General features: G+C 47.2%; 1 protein-coding gene across 3 annotated transcripts in view; it reads right to left on the reverse strand.

Moving 5' to 3' along the window:
* The window catches only part of LOC139048028 (uncharacterized), a 178,142-nt gene that overhangs the window by 31,874 nt on the left and 128,556 nt on the right, over positions 1 to 17,712 (reverse strand). For 2 of the 3 annotated variants that reach the window (XM_070522378.1, XM_070522377.1), the window contains 5 exons: positions 15,447 to 15,705; positions 5,643 to 5,882; positions 3,436 to 3,543; positions 2,381 to 2,579; positions 151 to 284 (listed from right to left, as the gene is read on the reverse strand). In XM_070522378.1, the coding sequence (XP_070378479.1) occupies positions 151 to 284; positions 2,381 to 2,579; positions 3,436 to 3,543; positions 5,643 to 5,882; positions 15,447 to 15,705 (940 nt within the window). Of the gene's footprint in view, positions 1 to 150; positions 285 to 2,380; positions 2,580 to 3,435; positions 3,544 to 5,642; positions 5,883 to 15,446; positions 15,706 to 15,839; positions 16,059 to 17,712 lie in introns of those variants that run through there. The other variant, XM_070522379.1, reaches the window with a different exon arrangement.

Here is a 17,712-nt window from a genome sequence, read left to right on the forward strand (position 1 = left end):
CAAGTCTATGTGACGGCCGGTCTGTATGAGACTGGGATGTCCACATTCTGTATAAATGGGGAGCATTTACCTATCAGCAATATGCCATATCACATTAGCACCGTCATTCTATGGTCTGAACACGGATGCGTTGAGCTCGATCATGTATACCTTTCCGCCCTGACTGCACGGCTTCATGGAGGGGCAAGTCCCCACGCTGGTTGCGCATGTACAGGTTGGCACCGTGTTGCCAGAGTATTTTGAGCGTCTCCATCTGTCCTTTGGCCGCTCCGCAGTGGGCGGGTCTGCAAGTGCGACGGGACACGGTGACTGGCTGTCAGAGAAGTACACTTTGACGGAAAAAGTGACACGATTAACTCTGACCATCCACGCGATATTCTGCAATTTATGGAAAAAAAAGGGCTTGCATATTTTACTTCGTAATTTTTCTCAGGGCACATAGAAAACACAGAGCCACTGCTATGCTTTTACCATACCCGTCCGGTGTAAGCAAAAAAAGAAGGGCAAGAAATGCCGATCTGATCACATGGACAGAGCTTTGGAGCCATCATCGCACTCTGCCACAGCAAAAACCCCATCGATATGTAAACGGTATAGCACGCCGTAGACGAAAGGCTACAATAAAAGGAAGAAAACAGAGTCTGGAAGTTGGCAATTACTGCACCCCTTTATAATCAGCTTGCTTGTCATCCAAAGTGCACAATTTTGGCCAAGTGCAGGGACTTAACCATTACAGCGCAGTAGACGAAAAATCACATTTGTAGCCTGCGCTCGACGCGTTGAACTATATGTTACGGCCCGCAGTATAGACGCACACGAATCCACACGCAACAGCACTGGCAGAGCATGTACTATAGATAGAAACGGTGATTACAACTATAAAAATAAACCATTCCTTGTCTTCCCGGGCTGTCAAATCCGTAGGCGTGAAGCGTCTCGTTTCGTGATGTCAAACGGGCATTGCAGGTTACTGATATTGTGTTTAGGAGAGCACCTTACCACTTATACCGGCTCATGGAGCGATTGAAATGTGCGAATCTGCCTTGCCGGAGAGGCACCGTAAGATATTTCGACGGTTTCAAGCTTGCCCATTGACGGAAATGAGTTCGCCGTGAAGGAGACGGAGTTGGCTTCCCTAGAGTCTGCTTCCACCTCGATCCCGCGGCCAAACGCTAATGCTCTTACATGCTGCATCAGGTGCGTCGCAAAGGCAAGTTAGCCTTAGGCAATAGCCTCAGCAGGATCACCACCACCGCCTACTCCGTCTACTTGAGTTAGGAATCCGATTCTGGGTACTACAATAGAGCCAGAAGAGTGACACTATGGAATTATACATAAACTGAGAGACTTGTCGTGGTCCTATTACCGTAAATATCTCCTTTTCAGTGGTCATTTGGTAGTCATGATTTCGATTAGTACAGTGTACCGAAGGCAATTGCTGCGCATTAGTTGTATTGACAAAAGAGACCGTGACTGAAATTTTCGCGCGTATCAAGACCTGGACATGTATTCACACATAGCTCTTGCGCTAAGTTTGCTCGTAAGAGAACATTTAAGCCATGCTTAAATGCAATGCTGATGCAATGCTCATGCGATGCTGATGTACAGGTTATTATCGATGGCGGCCAGCCAATTGCAAATAGCTCCTATGAACGAAAAGCTCGGTGAGTTCGGTTTCTGATCAATTTCTGAAGCTGTAATGTGAGTTCATGGCAAAAATTCTCTGGTCGTCGAGCAACGGCCACTGTAGATTATCTGATAGAGCGTGAAATTCAGGTGCGATTTAGGGAGTGCTTCTAGATTTGTATTTTATGTAAGTGTGCATGAGTACAGTTACATAAAAGGAGTTTCTTAGTAATAATAATCGCCATACTTGTCATGCTCTCATTTTCCTTGCCTCTCTCCTTGACCGAACGCTCAGTAGCTAGCTATAGAACAGACTGATTCAGGCTGGCCTCACAATATTTCCCATTTAATACCTCCTAGACCCCGTTTCTGTCTCAATGCTAAGAGTTGGTCCCCACGTATTGGTCCCCGAGCAATTACATTACTTACCCTTTTTATCTGCGTCCCCTTGCACAAGTACTGACCCGTGCTTTTACGTCGGCAAATACCATACACTCACGGCGTTATTCACCAAAATAAAGAGACGTGTGCTAACGTAGGTTCTTGAATGGGAGTGATGATTTGGCACGATGGGGCTGTGCTGCTGTTAAGAATCAATGAAAACTTCAACTTCCTCGAAGTTCGAAACTTGTGGGCGCCACGCACGGCATCGCCACACCTCAAGCTGAAACGCTCAAGCAGCCGAAAACAACCAAGCTGTCCTCGTGTTGCGCTCTGTGCGGCAGTGTCTGACTGAAAAAAAAAAAAAACTCACGTCCTGCCTTTGTGGTCCTGGCGGTTTGGCGCGGCGCCGTACTTGAGTAGCAACTGGGTGCAGTCGGCGTGGCCCAGAGTGACGGCGTAGAAGAGCGCCGAGCAGCCATTACTGTCCACTGCGTCCACGTCGGCGCCGCACAGCGACACCAGCGTCTCCAGGCAGTCCACGTGACCGCGGCTGGCCGCGCAGTGAAGAGCTGAATCCCAAGGAAACACGCGGGTAGGGCAAAAGCACGCGTTCAACGTCAGGTGTGCAAGCATGATGCCAAGATGTGACTCGAGCGTGCATCTATCTATAAGGCGAAGAAGTCGCGGTATCGTGGCCTCCGAGATTCGCGTACGCGCGCGCTGCATAATCTCGCACTCCATGTCAGTACCGGAGAGTTCCATGCTCAGAACAACAGAGAGGACCTAGAGCTAGCGCATCGTTACAAAGCCACTTTATGCTGTTCAGTCAGCAGCATGGTATGACAAGCAGTACACGGATTGACCAATTTTCACCCCTCTGGCTCTGAATGACATTCTGTGTAACCATTTCGACCCTTCTGAAGTTCATTTATTATCGGAAACATGAAGAACTTGCCTTAACAGGCTCTAATTTCTAACTTTTGCTGGTTTTTAGAAAATTACACAAAAATAAATATTTGTATAAAACATAAAAAATCATATTTACACATATTGGGAGTTACATTACAAACACAATCCAGATATTGAGGCAAGCATACAGGAAAATATAGTGCTTATGGTTAAGCGCTGTAGATTACGCAACATGAAATAGACTTAAGTGCAAAACACTTTACTGGTCTAAGGAACCATGTTGAGGCTAACACAATAAAAAAACCTGAACCACACGTAGACGTAAAAGAAGCTACGGTGTGCATTATTCGTAGAACAGTTCACGTAGTAACTGCGATTTTCATTGTGCATACATTGGTCGAAATCGCATGCATAGAGCCGGTTAACGAGTTCAACTTTACGTATAAGTAGGCCTAGAAAGGCCGGTGCAACACACAAAGCACACAGGAGCTTGCGATGCCCGCAACAGACACTGACCTGTCAGACCATCTTTGTCGGTTGCTGCAACGTCCGCTCCAGCATTCACCAAAGCCAAGATAGCATCGCTGCTTCCAGACCGGCAGTAGGTCTTGCTGGGACGTGTCTCTGCACATCAGTGCAAAAACAATAAACGTGCTAACAACCCGGTGTTTTACTGCCGGGCACAAGTGATGTCCAACTCGCCAGAGTCGAGCACAGTCGCCAAGCTAATGACGCGCAACCCGCCCCATTCAGCAGCCTCCCTTCTCACTAAGCCGCTAAGTAACGTCCGAAAAAGGGCGGAGGGGGGGGGGGGGGGGAGGGGGTAGGAGGGGAGATCGCCTGATCGCCATGTCACACGTGGCGCGATGTATGCCTGGCATGCTGTTATTGCGCACCAGCGACTATTCACGCTGAATCCCCATGAAGACTGATTTTTGACTGTACACTATGCATATATGCTGCGAGAATCTCTCTTTCCATTAGCTATATGCGTATTGCGAGAAATCCTGAATGCGAGTTTCATCGCCTTCATCACATAATTGCATGACGTACTTCATGTATCCATGACAAATGGGTGAGGCATTTCAGTGAAATCATAGTCCACGATCATATTAGCAAGTACATATAAACGATATCTAATACTCAACGTGCTTTGGCGTTATAGCAATGAGCTTTTCCCAGAAGAAGCACCTTCGAGATACCGCTACTTTATACGTCACAAATTGGGTTTCCTATATCTTGGTGCGAGCCTGAAGGACGTTCACCAACGTCTCAATTGGGAGGTACAATTAAGAAATTGCAAGGAATGTAGACGTGATAAATTTCAATAAATTACGTTTTGAACTTCTCAGTAGAAACAGCGTCTCAGTAGACGCTGTTTATCTCCAATGCGAGATAAACAGCGTCTCGGTATTGAGAGTGTAATTGAAGAGCCATCGAGAAGCTACGCGTCCACTGATTCCCATATCTCGCGGGGTACGAATAATTTTTGTCTATACACGACAACAATATGGAAAATGTACTCGGTAAAATCGGTCATCAAGATGCATCGCTACGCGCGCCAACTGAGTGGGACACAAAAAAAGCTATGAATCCGAAAGTGTGCAGAGCTAGTTGTTTTGTTCATCTGTTCCTCTCGTTTCAGTTCAGGGATGACATTGCATAAAAAAATTATGGATATATCTTTTCTTACTCCTGCCCATCGGAAAGCCATCTGTACGAGAGCTCGTTCTTCCGTCTCCTGTGGAGCAAATTAAACAACAGATTTAATCAAGGCACACACCGGAAGCGCTATAAGGGTTGCCTACGACCTATTTATTTATTTATTTATTTATTTATTTATTTATTTATTTATTTATTTATTTATTTAAATAACTAATCTGGCTGATTCTGCTCCGGTACGCGCCGCTACACTAATGCATTCGAGTAGATACTTAGTTTGTCGAGTGGCAAAATTTTAGTTCTGGAATCGCCGTGGAGAGAAACTGAAATGCAGCGACCACTTCAGCCTCGAGGCGGCACTGCCATATATATCTTCTGCAAATATTCTCAAGAAGATGAGGCGCGGATCTGCTGCAGCAAACAACCGGAGACAACTTAGCGCACTCTAATGGTATGCGAAGGGGTTCACTCAGTCGAAGGCATTCACCCACGTCCACCTTCCAGAAGCTCTGGAATTCAACGCTGATGGAAACATTTACTGGCCAGCAGTCCAGATAAGCAATACAATTTTGAAGTATTACTTAAAAAAAGCGCCGAAGAGATTGATAGGACCGAATCCATTAAGGGCTAGGTAACTGTACATTGTAGATTATAGCTTTTATGGAAGAGATAATATATTAGGAGGATGGATGCAAACGGTTTTACTTATAAGCATACAGATGTACAGATTATCTGATTAGCTCAAGTAGGCTGGGTCACCATTTGTAACCGCCATTTTTCAAAGGGGATACCAATAAGTATTCATCACCATCGTCAGAGTCATTATCATCATGAAGTCGAGGTGGAGCGTAAAACGGAGGAACGTTGTAGAATATAGGAGCAAAAGCCTACGCTGCCCCAAATTAAAGGGGTTCCTTTCGAACTACGCCTGGAGTTCGGTGCTCAAACTCCGTGGCCCCAGCGCGAGAGAGCAGCGACCTTTCAAGCGGGTGCACTTCGTCCGCCCAAGGCGTCAGCGCACGCGCACGGGAAACTCTACGACGCGCCGTCCACGTACTCACCGACACTGGCGGCCCACAGGAGCGGCGGCCTCCCGTCCTGGTCCCTGACGCTGACGTCCACGCCCAGCTCGATGAGCCTCCGCAGGGCCGCCAGGCCCACCCGTACGTCGTTGCCCATCTCGCTGTTTGGGCCGCACATCTGGGCGGCGTAGTGGATCGGGTACGCGCCGTGGATGTCCGCCGTCGACGGGTTGGCACCCGCCGACACCAGGATGTCCATGCACTCCAGCTCACCGCAAACTGCGGCGAGACGAGATGCGCGGAAGGCTACGATGACGCAGTTTTATCGCGACCCTTCGTCGACAGCGTACACAGACATTTTAATCGAGAACCCCGGGCGTCGCCAGAACGCCCTCTGGACGGTGTGTGAACATGCCCGAACCTCCCTAAAAAAGCACCTCAGAAGCTGCAGTACGTGCTCTTCTACTAATGCCCAAAATTACAGAGAGGGGGTCTTGTTGACTCTCTCCTTTGGAAATGTCTACAGATCAGAACGGTTTGTAAGAAGGGCCTTCACATAGAGCACACATTATTCCTATATTGTTGGTAAGTATTCAATCAGTTCTAGTGTGAACTCACTAAATACACACCATATAAAAAAAGTACCTAACGGGAAAATAATTTGCTTGTCGTATGGGTTTTACGCAAGCAAATTTCGTTTACCTCAACCTATTGTCTTTTCAGCGTATGTTCTTGTGCACGCAGAGGTTTCTCTCATTTCTTTTTTTGCGTGCTTTGTGCCGTTTCCTTTTTACGTACAGCCTCCATGGAATTGAAAAAACACCGAAAAAAAAAACCGCAGAGAAATTGGTCGCATGTTTATGATGCTGCCCAGATGCAGCAAGGGAGTCCTGGGTGCATGTACGTTCTACAGGGCGTGGCGTAACGTGCGCACTGCCATAGCAGTCGTTGCACAATTAAAGGCCAAGTGCTGCATGGAGACCTGCGTACTGTACGCCCCAGTGCGGAGAAGAGTGGCAGGCTCTTCACGTTTCATATGCCATTGCGCAGCAATCGCACCAGACACCAAAGCGTTTTATAGATTCTCTACGCGTCTGCTTGGCGCTTATTACATTCATATCCAGCACACAATTCGGATAGAAGTTCTTGCTCAGAGATTCGCCGTGTCAGGAAGCAGTTGAGAAGTGCTTATACTGTATATCCACCCCGGATGCGAACTAGGCTGCCAAGAGGTACACTTATTAGCATCTCACTTCGTAACTATTTCCGCACCTTTTCTGCTTTCTTGCTGAGCATGTTTTGTTCCATTTCATAGCATTTTTTTGTTGCTAGTGTAAACATACGGACACCCGAGGCGCGTTCGCGCAAATGGCGCCGGCGCCCCCGTGCTGTCACGCTATCGACGTGGGTACATGGCCATGCGCGCGGAGGATTACGTCTATAGCTACGCGATCGACGCGTACGGCGTTTGGCTCCGAAAACGACGAAGCCAGGAGGATGCACCGTCACAAAAAGAAATTCTAGAGTGGCAGCCCTCACCGATTCTTACCAGCAGAGCTGAAGCCAGCGCTTGCACCTACTTCAACCTTGAAAGCGGGCTGAATTACACGGAGAACCGTCGCAGTTCAACTGCTCTTGATGTGTTAATATAAGTTTTAGACTAATTGGGAAATAACAGAATGTTGTTTCGGACTAAAATACTGCCATAGGCTGAGTATAGTGACACCCGTATCTCCCATTCAAGTTGTGAAGACTTTCAAGCTTCACCCTAAAACCAGCGACACAGACAGGCACGTCGAGAAGCATCTGTGCGCCAAAATGGGCCTTCAATAAGTCAATCAAATTTTTAGTGGTACATAAAACAAATTCTCTACAGGTAGAGGTATACCATAGAGAAAGAAAATGGTATACAGAAGAAGTCCAGGTTAGTCTGGTTGTCTAGCTATGTTGCGGCGTTTAGCCGGTTGTTCGGCGCGCTTTTCGACTGTTTCCTGGGCGATTCGTTTCCTCTTCATCTCGTTCCGATGTCGATTCCAGGCCTCCTCCTGCTTATCAGAACTGTCACCGTCCATGGCGCCGCCTCAACTGCGGTTGCGGCGCACGCGAGCTCTTCTCAATCCTCCGACATGTCATCAGGCATGCGACACAGCTGGCGAAGGGAGCGGAGGCGAGCGCAACGATGAGGAACGCGCTGTGACGTTATACCAAACGGCGGCGGCGGCAAGGCGTGGCGCTGCGCAGTGGCGAAACACGTGGCTCGGTGCTACTAGTGGCGCATGCGCAGTAGTGACTGGGGAGCGAGAGAGAGAGAGAAATATCCGCGGCGAAGGCACGCATTGTGACGTCATGTGCCTCCTCGGAGCACCGCCACGGCGAAATCACAATTTCGCGGCCAGTAAAGTTGAAAACCGAATTGGCACCTCCTGTTCATGGTTAACATATAAGTTCATTGGCAAGAAACAGCAGCTCAATCGGCACAATTACAGTAATGATAAATATTGACTACAGATATAAGTAAATGAAGTAGTTAATAGACAACAATATATCGGCAGTAAGCAATATTGCGAAACTAGATAAACCTAACTTAAAAGAGGACGAAAGAGCAAAATCAAAGAAAAAATAAAAAAAGCCTATTTACATGTTGGAGTACGTACCAATGGTAGGTCTAAAACCAATATCGGTTTCCACAGTACAGTGTCCTTACATTTCACAGAACAAAAAATTTTTCAGTTTATCACAAAATCGATGGGCTTTCTGCAGTTTTATCTACAAATAGTAATGTACATTCCATGATGATATGGCCGCAAAGTGAACTGTTTGTTTGCCATAATTAGTGCGCACTTTGGCCAGAATGAAGTTATTATGCAGCACTAAAGCAGTTGAGTTAGTATTTGTTAGAGATGATATATAGGAATTAGGGATAATGAGATTTTGTCACTTATTAGTTTGAAATGTGGCAAGGTTGTACTCGACAAGGGTTGCAACGTCTAGAATGTTATTTGCTTGTAGTAACTGCTTAGCATTGGCGGTGTGTGGATTCCACGTCATTATTCTAACTGCCTGGTTTTGGATGTTTTTGTATCGGCTTTAGCCGAGTAGCGTGCGTGTTAGCCTGAGTATATAGCGTACGCTAATACGTAATTGGTAGTGAGGAGAAAACGTTTCCTGCTCTCCGCCAAATGCAACGTTGATCGATTCGCCTGGTAAGATGGAGGCGGCCGGCTTTACCTTTAGGACATTATCTCCCCTTGAGTAGTTTCATTGAAAACCTCCTTGGTCACACGCCGGTCTAAAGGAGCCAGGACAGCGTTCTGCCTTCCTCTGCTGGCACGGGCGCTGTAGCGTCTCTGCTGAGCAGGCGTGTCTATGGCCCAATGGGGCTCAGCGGAGTGGTCAGTAAATGTCGAAGTTGAGCTATCTATAACGGGAGAGGTATATTGCGCTTGATCTTTCCCCACCCCCACTGCTCTCGGCGCATGCGACGCAGGCGCGAGGTCTGCGCCGGAAGGGAGGAGAGAGGTGAGACCGTCTGCTTCGCGCGCAGTCAGCCTTATGTAGCCTAACACCCTGTGGATTCGCATTAAAGAATATACTACTACTACTACTACTACTACTACTACTACTACTACTACTACTACTACTACTACTACTACTACTAATAATAATAATAATAATAATAATAAGCAACATAAATAAGAAGGAAAAAAAAGACCCCGACCCCCGGAATCGAAGCCGCGCCTCCTGGGTGAGAGCCAGATATCTGAAGAGCTACACCATGCCGCAGATGCTTTCCACCGCTTCGTAGACCCCTCAGATAGGATAACAGCGCCTTAGATTTCAACGCGACGCATGCGCAGAGAGCAGCGGGGGTGAGATCAAGCGCGAAGAGCCTCCCATCTATAGCCGACAACCTTCTGTGGCAGCAAAGAGAAAGCTACGTGCACGCACTCGCACACGCGAAGCTTCTGCGTTTGCTTCATAAACGCCAAGTAGTGCCGACGTTTTGCTGGCGGTTTTCAGGAACCAGGAAAACCAGACATGGACACAAGAAAGCCAAAACTAGCAATAGCAAGTAACGGAAATCCCTTTCCTAAGCGAACTTCTTAATTTGTTATGAAATAAATCCTCAACAATAAAATTTAAATAATTCGTAGTGTTTGCTTTACGTAGCGTAGCTTCTAGTTGCTTGCATTTGCATTTGGGGACTACAAGCAGATGCCCGGCAGAAAAAAAAAGAAAAAGAGAAGCGCAGGCGATCCAGATACTTTCGACTCTGAAGTGCTATAGCATATTTTAGGAATCTAATAGCTGGAAAATCAATGTAATTCATATTTCATTTGGGCGCAATTATCTAGAAATTACAGCTGTTAAGCGGTGCTTTCCAACAGCAGAAAAAAAACTTTGCCATGAAACCAGGAGGAAGAAATTGTCTCGCCATCCCGGCGCTGCGAATGTGGACGTCGAACGAAGCTTTCGGACACCGCCCCTACATCTGCTGATGGCGCATGCAATGCTATATTACTTTAGAGTAATGGTAGTAATGGTAATTTAGGCAGCGCACCACCACTGGTCGTATTGCCATTTCTTTTCCCTTTGCCGCTCTTCGTATTCACCCTGCTACTGTGGAGTCTGAACTACGCGTTGCCTACATATAGCGGTGCTGCAACGACAATGAAATTGGTTGCTAGGCTGGTTCTTTTATTTAGGAAAGGCTAGTGACGTCACTCCTCACGTCACAAGCTGCCGTCGCCGCGGCAGGTTGCGCAACAGTAATCTTCACCAAGAATCGTATGGGAGGAGAGCTACGTGCTGCGCATTGTTATCACAATCGCCTTATCAACAATTATATGGTTCGGATGCTCGTTCTTTATTGGAATGAATGCTGTTCTGTACGTCGTATGCGTGATACCAACCAGCGTGTGCACTTTTCGCTTCAATGGCGGCACGAATCCTTTTTTTTTCGTTTTCTTTCTTTCTTTTTTGCGAGGACGTGCCGCGGGGGAATCCCGATCAACGAGAGGCGAACGGCTTCGCTGAAAGAAAGCGTGCTCCGGCTCCGTAGCTTTAGTTTCGCTGCCACAGGAAGTTGTCGCCGGTTACAGAGACAACATTAATGATAATCATATTGCCTTTACAGAGGTTTTACCAAATGGCAATGTTCAATATTTACCAAGGTGGTACCTGTAGAGTTGTTACCAAAGGAATGATTCCGTATTTACTAAGGCGGTAAAGAAACGAGTACATTCAAAAAGACATTTCTGTGGACCTACAGAAGAGACCTAGGCATGGACTGAGACAAGTGCTCGCCGAACACTTGCAGCATTACGTATGCTCACGACTGAATGAAGTTCCAGTGGCCATTTCCGCTTTTCCACCAAAGCACTATCCAAAATCTGAAGCATAGCTTATGAGAACTCCTTAGCGCCGCATTTGACGTCACATATGCCCATCTCTACAGATTGAATTGCTTCAGAGAGATGTAGTATAGACGACTTTGCAAACCTATATTATGCATTGCATATTGCAATCACTGAGTTCAGCCATTGGCCGCGGCCGGGCAGCCACCATTGACCTTGAGCGCAACCACGTGACGTGACGTCACGACAGCCGGAGGAAAAGCTGGGCCCCAACTCGCCCGGTCGCGCGCCGCCGCAGCCACCACCTGACTCCCGCTCCTCCCGCTAGGGGCGCTGCGCCGGCGCGTGACGTCACGGAGGAAAAGCTGGGCCCCAACTGGCGCGGTCGCGCACGGCCGCATATTGATGCAACGCAATCTTGGCTTAACCAAGCTAAGCCTGGCCATTTTTTTTCATACGCAGCATCGAAAACATTTTCCCTAGAAACAACCTCGGGCACACAAAGGTGTCCAAGTAGCAATCGGTTGGCGATAGTCCCAATCAGCGGGACTAGCGCTGTCACGACATTTTTTGCACGCTTCGAAGTACCTCCGCCTGGCGCCTCCTCCTCGGGCGGAGTTGCCAAACTTGGGTGCGCCGAACTCTTGGTTCGTTCGTCCTGCGCTTCCTCGCGACAAATCCATGACGCGTTGTCACGAGAAAGGTCACTAAATCACGTGCACCCTTGTGGCTAGAGTCTTTTAATACTTTTTAAGAGTCAAAATTGGGCAGCTCTGCCCGGATGGCGAAGCACCGAAATCGACAGGAAGGTTTGGCGTTGCGCTGAAAACTCCTCAAAGGGTGCTCGGAGAATCAGCGGGGGCGACACGTTGGCGCCACACTGCTGCTTCTCTGCAGCAGAAACAGTGTCCGGGCAACACGTTCTCAAAACAATTAGAGCATACTTTGTTTTATTGCAGGTATTCGATGTATTATATTTTCAAATAATTATTAAAAGTCTAACAATCAGAGTGAAAATATGTGCAATAAATGTGTCCGCCGCACTGGCACGATGTTTTCAATTAAGACTCATCTAGTACTTCCAGCGGTTCTACCCTCTTTAACCACACAGGCACGCATTGTTGTATTTTCTGCAGCTCGATAAACCGTGCCATGCGTTCACAAAAGTACATACGCGCTGGTTGGGAATTCGGGTTGTTACAATGATATGCTGCCATTTTGGAGTGCCATAGACTGTGGAGACACATACGCAGCCAAATCATAAGAAAACCGATCATCATTTATTATCAAAGAGCTAATTTCATGTCGATCTATGGGTAATTCCTTTCTTTTTTATTGTTCTCGTTCGCAGTCTCAAAAGCGGACCCCTTCCCAAAAGCGAATGAAAACGCGATCGGAATCTTCCGATTTCTTGTAAATAACGACGATGGTACTCCAAACAAAGGAAAAAAATGTGCTGCTCCAGGAACGCTCTGACTGATAACGTGCCTGTGTGAAACCCGAAGAAAGATTTTGTCGCTGTCCGCACACTGGCAACTTTTATTTGCAAACTTCAAGAGGTCCGCTGAACATGTTTCTGTACACTGGAACATGTAAAGCACTGTCACACCATTGAGCAATTGTTTTCTTGTCTCATTACATAAACAATCATTCGAAATCAGACACACAAAGACAGAAGACATAGAACACATAGAACACAAAGAAAACATGCCTCTGAACTTCATATGACAGCTGTGTGCAAGAAAATATCTTTCACGTCTCGAAAAACAAAATCAAATGAAATATATTTACAATTTGGCGTAGTAAATGCTGCACCACTCCTAGTCTGCCATCCTGCAAACGCCGAAAAGGCATCGTTCCCAGCTTGACACCCGCACAAAGACACCAAGCACGCGCTGTATTATTGGTGTATTCAATCGGAAACAATGTGAGATCTGCATATGTTACATACAAATAAAAATTACATGCCGTTGCCCTAGGGAATGCTGAAGGACGGGTCGAATTCCATCTTTCCTATTTTTGCTCACTTTGTTGCTTTGTCTGATGCTTCCAGTACTCATTTTATTTGAAAGCGCCGAGTGGTACTCCTAGAAGCTTCAGGGAAGTCTTCACGCAGCTGATATTTGCAAAATGTACTGGGTCGATGGCCACTCGCCGTGCCAGAACCCTAGGCATCTCTGCGAATTACCGAAGCTATTTGGGGTGGCACCGAATCTTCTCACAGAGCTGACAATGTTCTGAACGCTCTTAACATTGCATCGTATGGCCCTATCGTCTGCATTCGACTACAGTCTCTTGAGTGAAGACGAAAACCCTGAGTATGCGCATTCGCTTGCGAAGATGGACACACATAGCGTTTCTATGTAAATGCAAAATAACAGCGGCCTGAGTGGGCAGCCGGCGCACACGGAACGCTTGATATGAATGAGGTTCCGCCAATGCATGATCGATTATTAGCCTCGTGAAGCAATTCCTATTCGCCATGGCGAGCCCCTCAGGGGTTACGCGGCCGAAATTAACATGTTCGAGGACGGAAAACGATATTTCATGCGTAACGCAGTCGAATGCCTTCTCAGGGTCTAGCTGTAGTACCATAATGCCGTCGTGGGTAGCGTCAGCCCACTCCGACCAGCAACTGAGCTTACATTTTTACTAAGTTCCGTTTTACTAACCTCCGAGAGAACGTGCGAGCAAATTCATACAGCGCGCGCCAGTTTCCATTTGGCCACGTATACTGGAACGCAAACAACGAATAGTCAACGTTACTTTTGTCTTTTCCGTCGTATACTCCTCTCTCTGGGTACACCTTCCCCCAGCATTCCTCCTTCGACGAACATCAAGCAGCGTGTTGTCCCTCGTGATACCACTGCGTCGACGTCTCATATAGTGTGCCTTCGTGTCAACTGTTGCTTGCGTTTCGCGACACAGCTTGTGAGCGATTTAGTCAGTAAACGTAAAACATTCAATGAGACCATCTGCTGCATATCTCAATAAAGGCAATTGCACGCATCGCATTTATTTTAATAGCGTTTAATTACCCGCTTCACGACACCCTCGCTCCAAATAGATTCCAGCAGGTGGTTTGGGATGTGCGTAATTTCTACGGTGATAATTCTTCGTGAAAGTGCTCGCTTGCAGTGTTAATTCAGCTGCAAACGATCCCTATGGAGGCTGCATTATTGACTTGCATGCTACTTTGTTTCTTTACTTCTTTCGTTTGGACTGCTACGAAACTGGTATCGCGGCTATTTTTGTCATTTATATACCAGTGGTGCTTGTCATCAGATAGTGGCATAGTGTGTATCCAGACATACTCGGTAACCATGTACTCTTATGGTTACAAAGCAAGCTTGACATCAGGGTTCGTTTATCTGCACCATGTAATACCTTCCATTTAGCTGCTCCTCTGCCTAATTCATAAGATTACTTCCAGCATGCCCCCGACTACCCTCCCTCTCTCACAAACAACTCACCGTTTACACAATCATCGTAACTTTAAGCTCATTTTTGGACGCACCAATGCTTTGAATTCATCCGCCCTACACTACAGCCTGAAAATGCGGCATGCTCTTCCTGATAATGTCGTTAGCGTTAGTGACCCTGCAAAGCTTCGACAAGAGGTGGCACATTTTCGCGAGCGTTTGTCCTAATTTTTGTTTGATATTATTACTTGTTTACCACGTGCATCGCCACTCGACATAACTGGTGACTAACACGTATATAGCACATTTTTCTGTGCTCTTCATCACGGGTTTTGTTTGTTGCTCGCTATTTTTTAAAATTTTCCCTCACTACCAGCTGTATAATTTCTCCGTGTTCCGTTATGTATATCATAACATTCTGCTTATGTCTGCGCAGTTTTTTTACATATTCCAAATGTGAGACACTTCTACTGCGTATTACACCTACTGTAGTCTGTTCTGAGGTTCCTGAAGGCATAAGTAATGTTACGGAGATCGCGTACTGTGGACATCTCCATTTCGTCTGCTACCAAAGTGCTGAATTTCTGGGGGCGTCTGTCTCCTTCTGACGCGCGCACCCTAGCCCAGCCAATCAGAACGTCAGAAACAAACGAAACGGACACGTCCACTAGGTGGAGGCTTACAGAATACCCCCCCCCCCCCCCTCCCCTCCAGCGGTTCTAAAAACGTCCAGACGTGACAAAACTCTCGTGCGAGAGCACATGCGTGTAATGAAAACTGGCGCACGCACTCTCACGCAGTCGTTCTGTTGTACACGTTCTGATAGACTCGCAGCAAGAGCTAATAATCTGAAACAGCTACTTGGCCTTGGTACGAGAGAAGTATGTGATCTATTACGGCCTAACGGCTGGAACACTGGGCTGCTGAGCTGGCAGACCGAAGTTCAAGCCCACTCCGCATCGGACACGCGATTCTTTTAGCGGCAGCCACGGTCGGCAACGTTTCGGGAGGAGCTCGCCAAGGGAGCTTCGCTTTGAAAACCGAGCGCCGCGCGTGTCCCTCACCTGTGGCCCAGTGCACGCACGAGTGCTTCTCGTTGTCGACGCAGTTGACGTCGGCGCCGCGCTCCACCAGGAAGCGCACCATGGTGCGGTTGCCGGAGATGACGGCGAAGTGCAGCGTGGTGTAGCCTTCTTCGTCCTGCACCGACGTCAGGCCCGGCTCGTACAGCAGCAGCAGCTCGGCGCAGCCCGTCGTCAGGTTCTCGGCGCAGTAGTGCAGCGCCGTCTTGCCCGAGCGGTCGCGGGCGGCCGTCAGCGAGGGCTGCGCGAGGAGTCGTGACGACACGAAATTAGTACGAGCCTGGTCAGAAGAACGTTTCGATAATTTGACCAGAAGCTCAGAAAGCAACGCTATTTGCTGCTTCAGGCTGTCCGTAGCGGAACACCGGGACGTACCAGCATGACAGAGTTGATGACGAGGCATATCGTTGTGGCGAAGCGAGCTTTGGAATACTTCCAAAAGGTTGCGGCAGTCAGGGATGAAGCGAGAAAGAATACGTTAACGCCGAAGGTAGTCTAAGTTCTAAAGAAGGAGCAAAATATTTGGCGGACTTGAGCTACTACTCTGACACTGCCCCCGGATGCTGCTTTGGAATACAACCGGCCCTCCCAGTGTTGTTGTTGATGCTATTATTGCTGCCACTGGCATTGTTTGTTTGTTTACCGTCTATCTATGGCTCGTACCCGCTATAGGGGATCGGCCAAGATTCCGATGGGTTTAGAGCAAGGTGATTAGTAATGACAAGCAAACACCTTGCTATTGTTGTTGTGATTGTAGTAGTAGTAGTAGTAGTCGTTGTTGATGTTGTCGTCGTCGTCTAAGAAATTTCATTGTGCCCGCAAGAGGTTGGCTTGGGTACACAACATAAGGGATTGGCAGGGGTTCACTGTGGAAAACGTGAAGGAAAAATATTTTGTTTTTCTTTCCGTCATGAATACTGAAAACAAACGCATCGTCATTTCATCTTCCGGACAACTTGATAGTAAATGGTACTCTATGTAAAAACACAGCAAAGAAACAGATGAGGAATAAAACAAATCGAAAGTAATTGGAAAGTGAGCAGGCTGATTTACCATGGAGCTGCAAGAGAAAGATGCGATGAAGATCTACGAAAAATGAACTTCTCTGAAATACCAGCTGCGGCTTCCGAAGCACATGACAGGCGGAAACACTCCCGAAGTCTGTGTGGAGATCAAGACCTAGCACACTTCTTCAAGATCAAAATTTGCCTGATAGCCCACTGGTTAGCGTGTCCGGCCCCGCGGCATTAGATGAGGTGACGTGAACTCGGATCTCAGGGGTTGTGGTAGACAAATTTTTAAACCCGTGAGCGCTTATTTTTGTTACCACCCGCGCTCTTCGCTGCCATTCGCACTTCACAACGAACGCGTTGCAACCACTTGTGCATTGCACCTATGTAGGTGCAATGGTCGAATGGTCGAATGGAATGCTCGAAAACCATGGCCTCTTCTATCAGCAAGTCTCTGCTTTCTAGGTATGCCTATAAGCCGACTGTGTACGTATATACAGGTACTATGCTGATAAGTAAGTTCGAAAAGGAGTACTTCGAAAGGTCTATTCCTTGGGAGCAGAAAAAATAAGGATATGGGTGACCTTGCAGCTTCACTGCATGAGTTACAGGTAGCTGTTTCTTTGAAGTAGTTCTATTAAAAGTTTCGGTTTCCTGGTAACCACGCAGCTTGAGACGTTGTCCATTTATGACTCACCGCATTTACACGTTATAAACGTTGCCCACACTTAACGTTTTCACGCCCTTAGACTTAAAGAAATTTTATCAAAAGCAGTAATCACACACTTTTGACTTCACGTGCAGACATCTAGGATGTTCCCCCCAATTTCGCTCAATTAGATCGCGGACGCAGTCTCGGTTTTTTTCAGCACAGTTTAACTGAACTCTACGCCGTTCTTAAAACGCACGTGCGATGACCTGGAGCGCCTGGATAAGTATTTTACGACAAAAGTCAAAATTAACCCACATTGTTCGAACTTTGCCTTTACATAAGCTATAACAAGCTCCCATTTTGTCTAAATATAAACACGACGCCTCGTTCAGTTCACAGAGGACACTGGATGCGGCCCGTATTACGCGCAGAATAAGGGAGAAAACGGTGGTTCAGTAATTATTTTGCAGCGCTGTTAATTCAGCAATAAATGTTCAAGTTTGGCCACACATTCCTTTAACATACGCTCCATTTTCATCAAACGTAAACCCGGTGGAAACAGAGTTTTCTCAGGTGGCAGGAAATA

This window comes from Dermacentor albipictus, chromosome 7, assembly GCF_038994185.2.
Source record: "Dermacentor albipictus isolate Rhodes 1998 colony chromosome 7, USDA_Dalb.pri_finalv2, whole genome shotgun sequence".
Lineage (NCBI taxonomy): Eukaryota > Metazoa > Arthropoda > Arachnida > Ixodida > Ixodidae > Dermacentor > Dermacentor albipictus.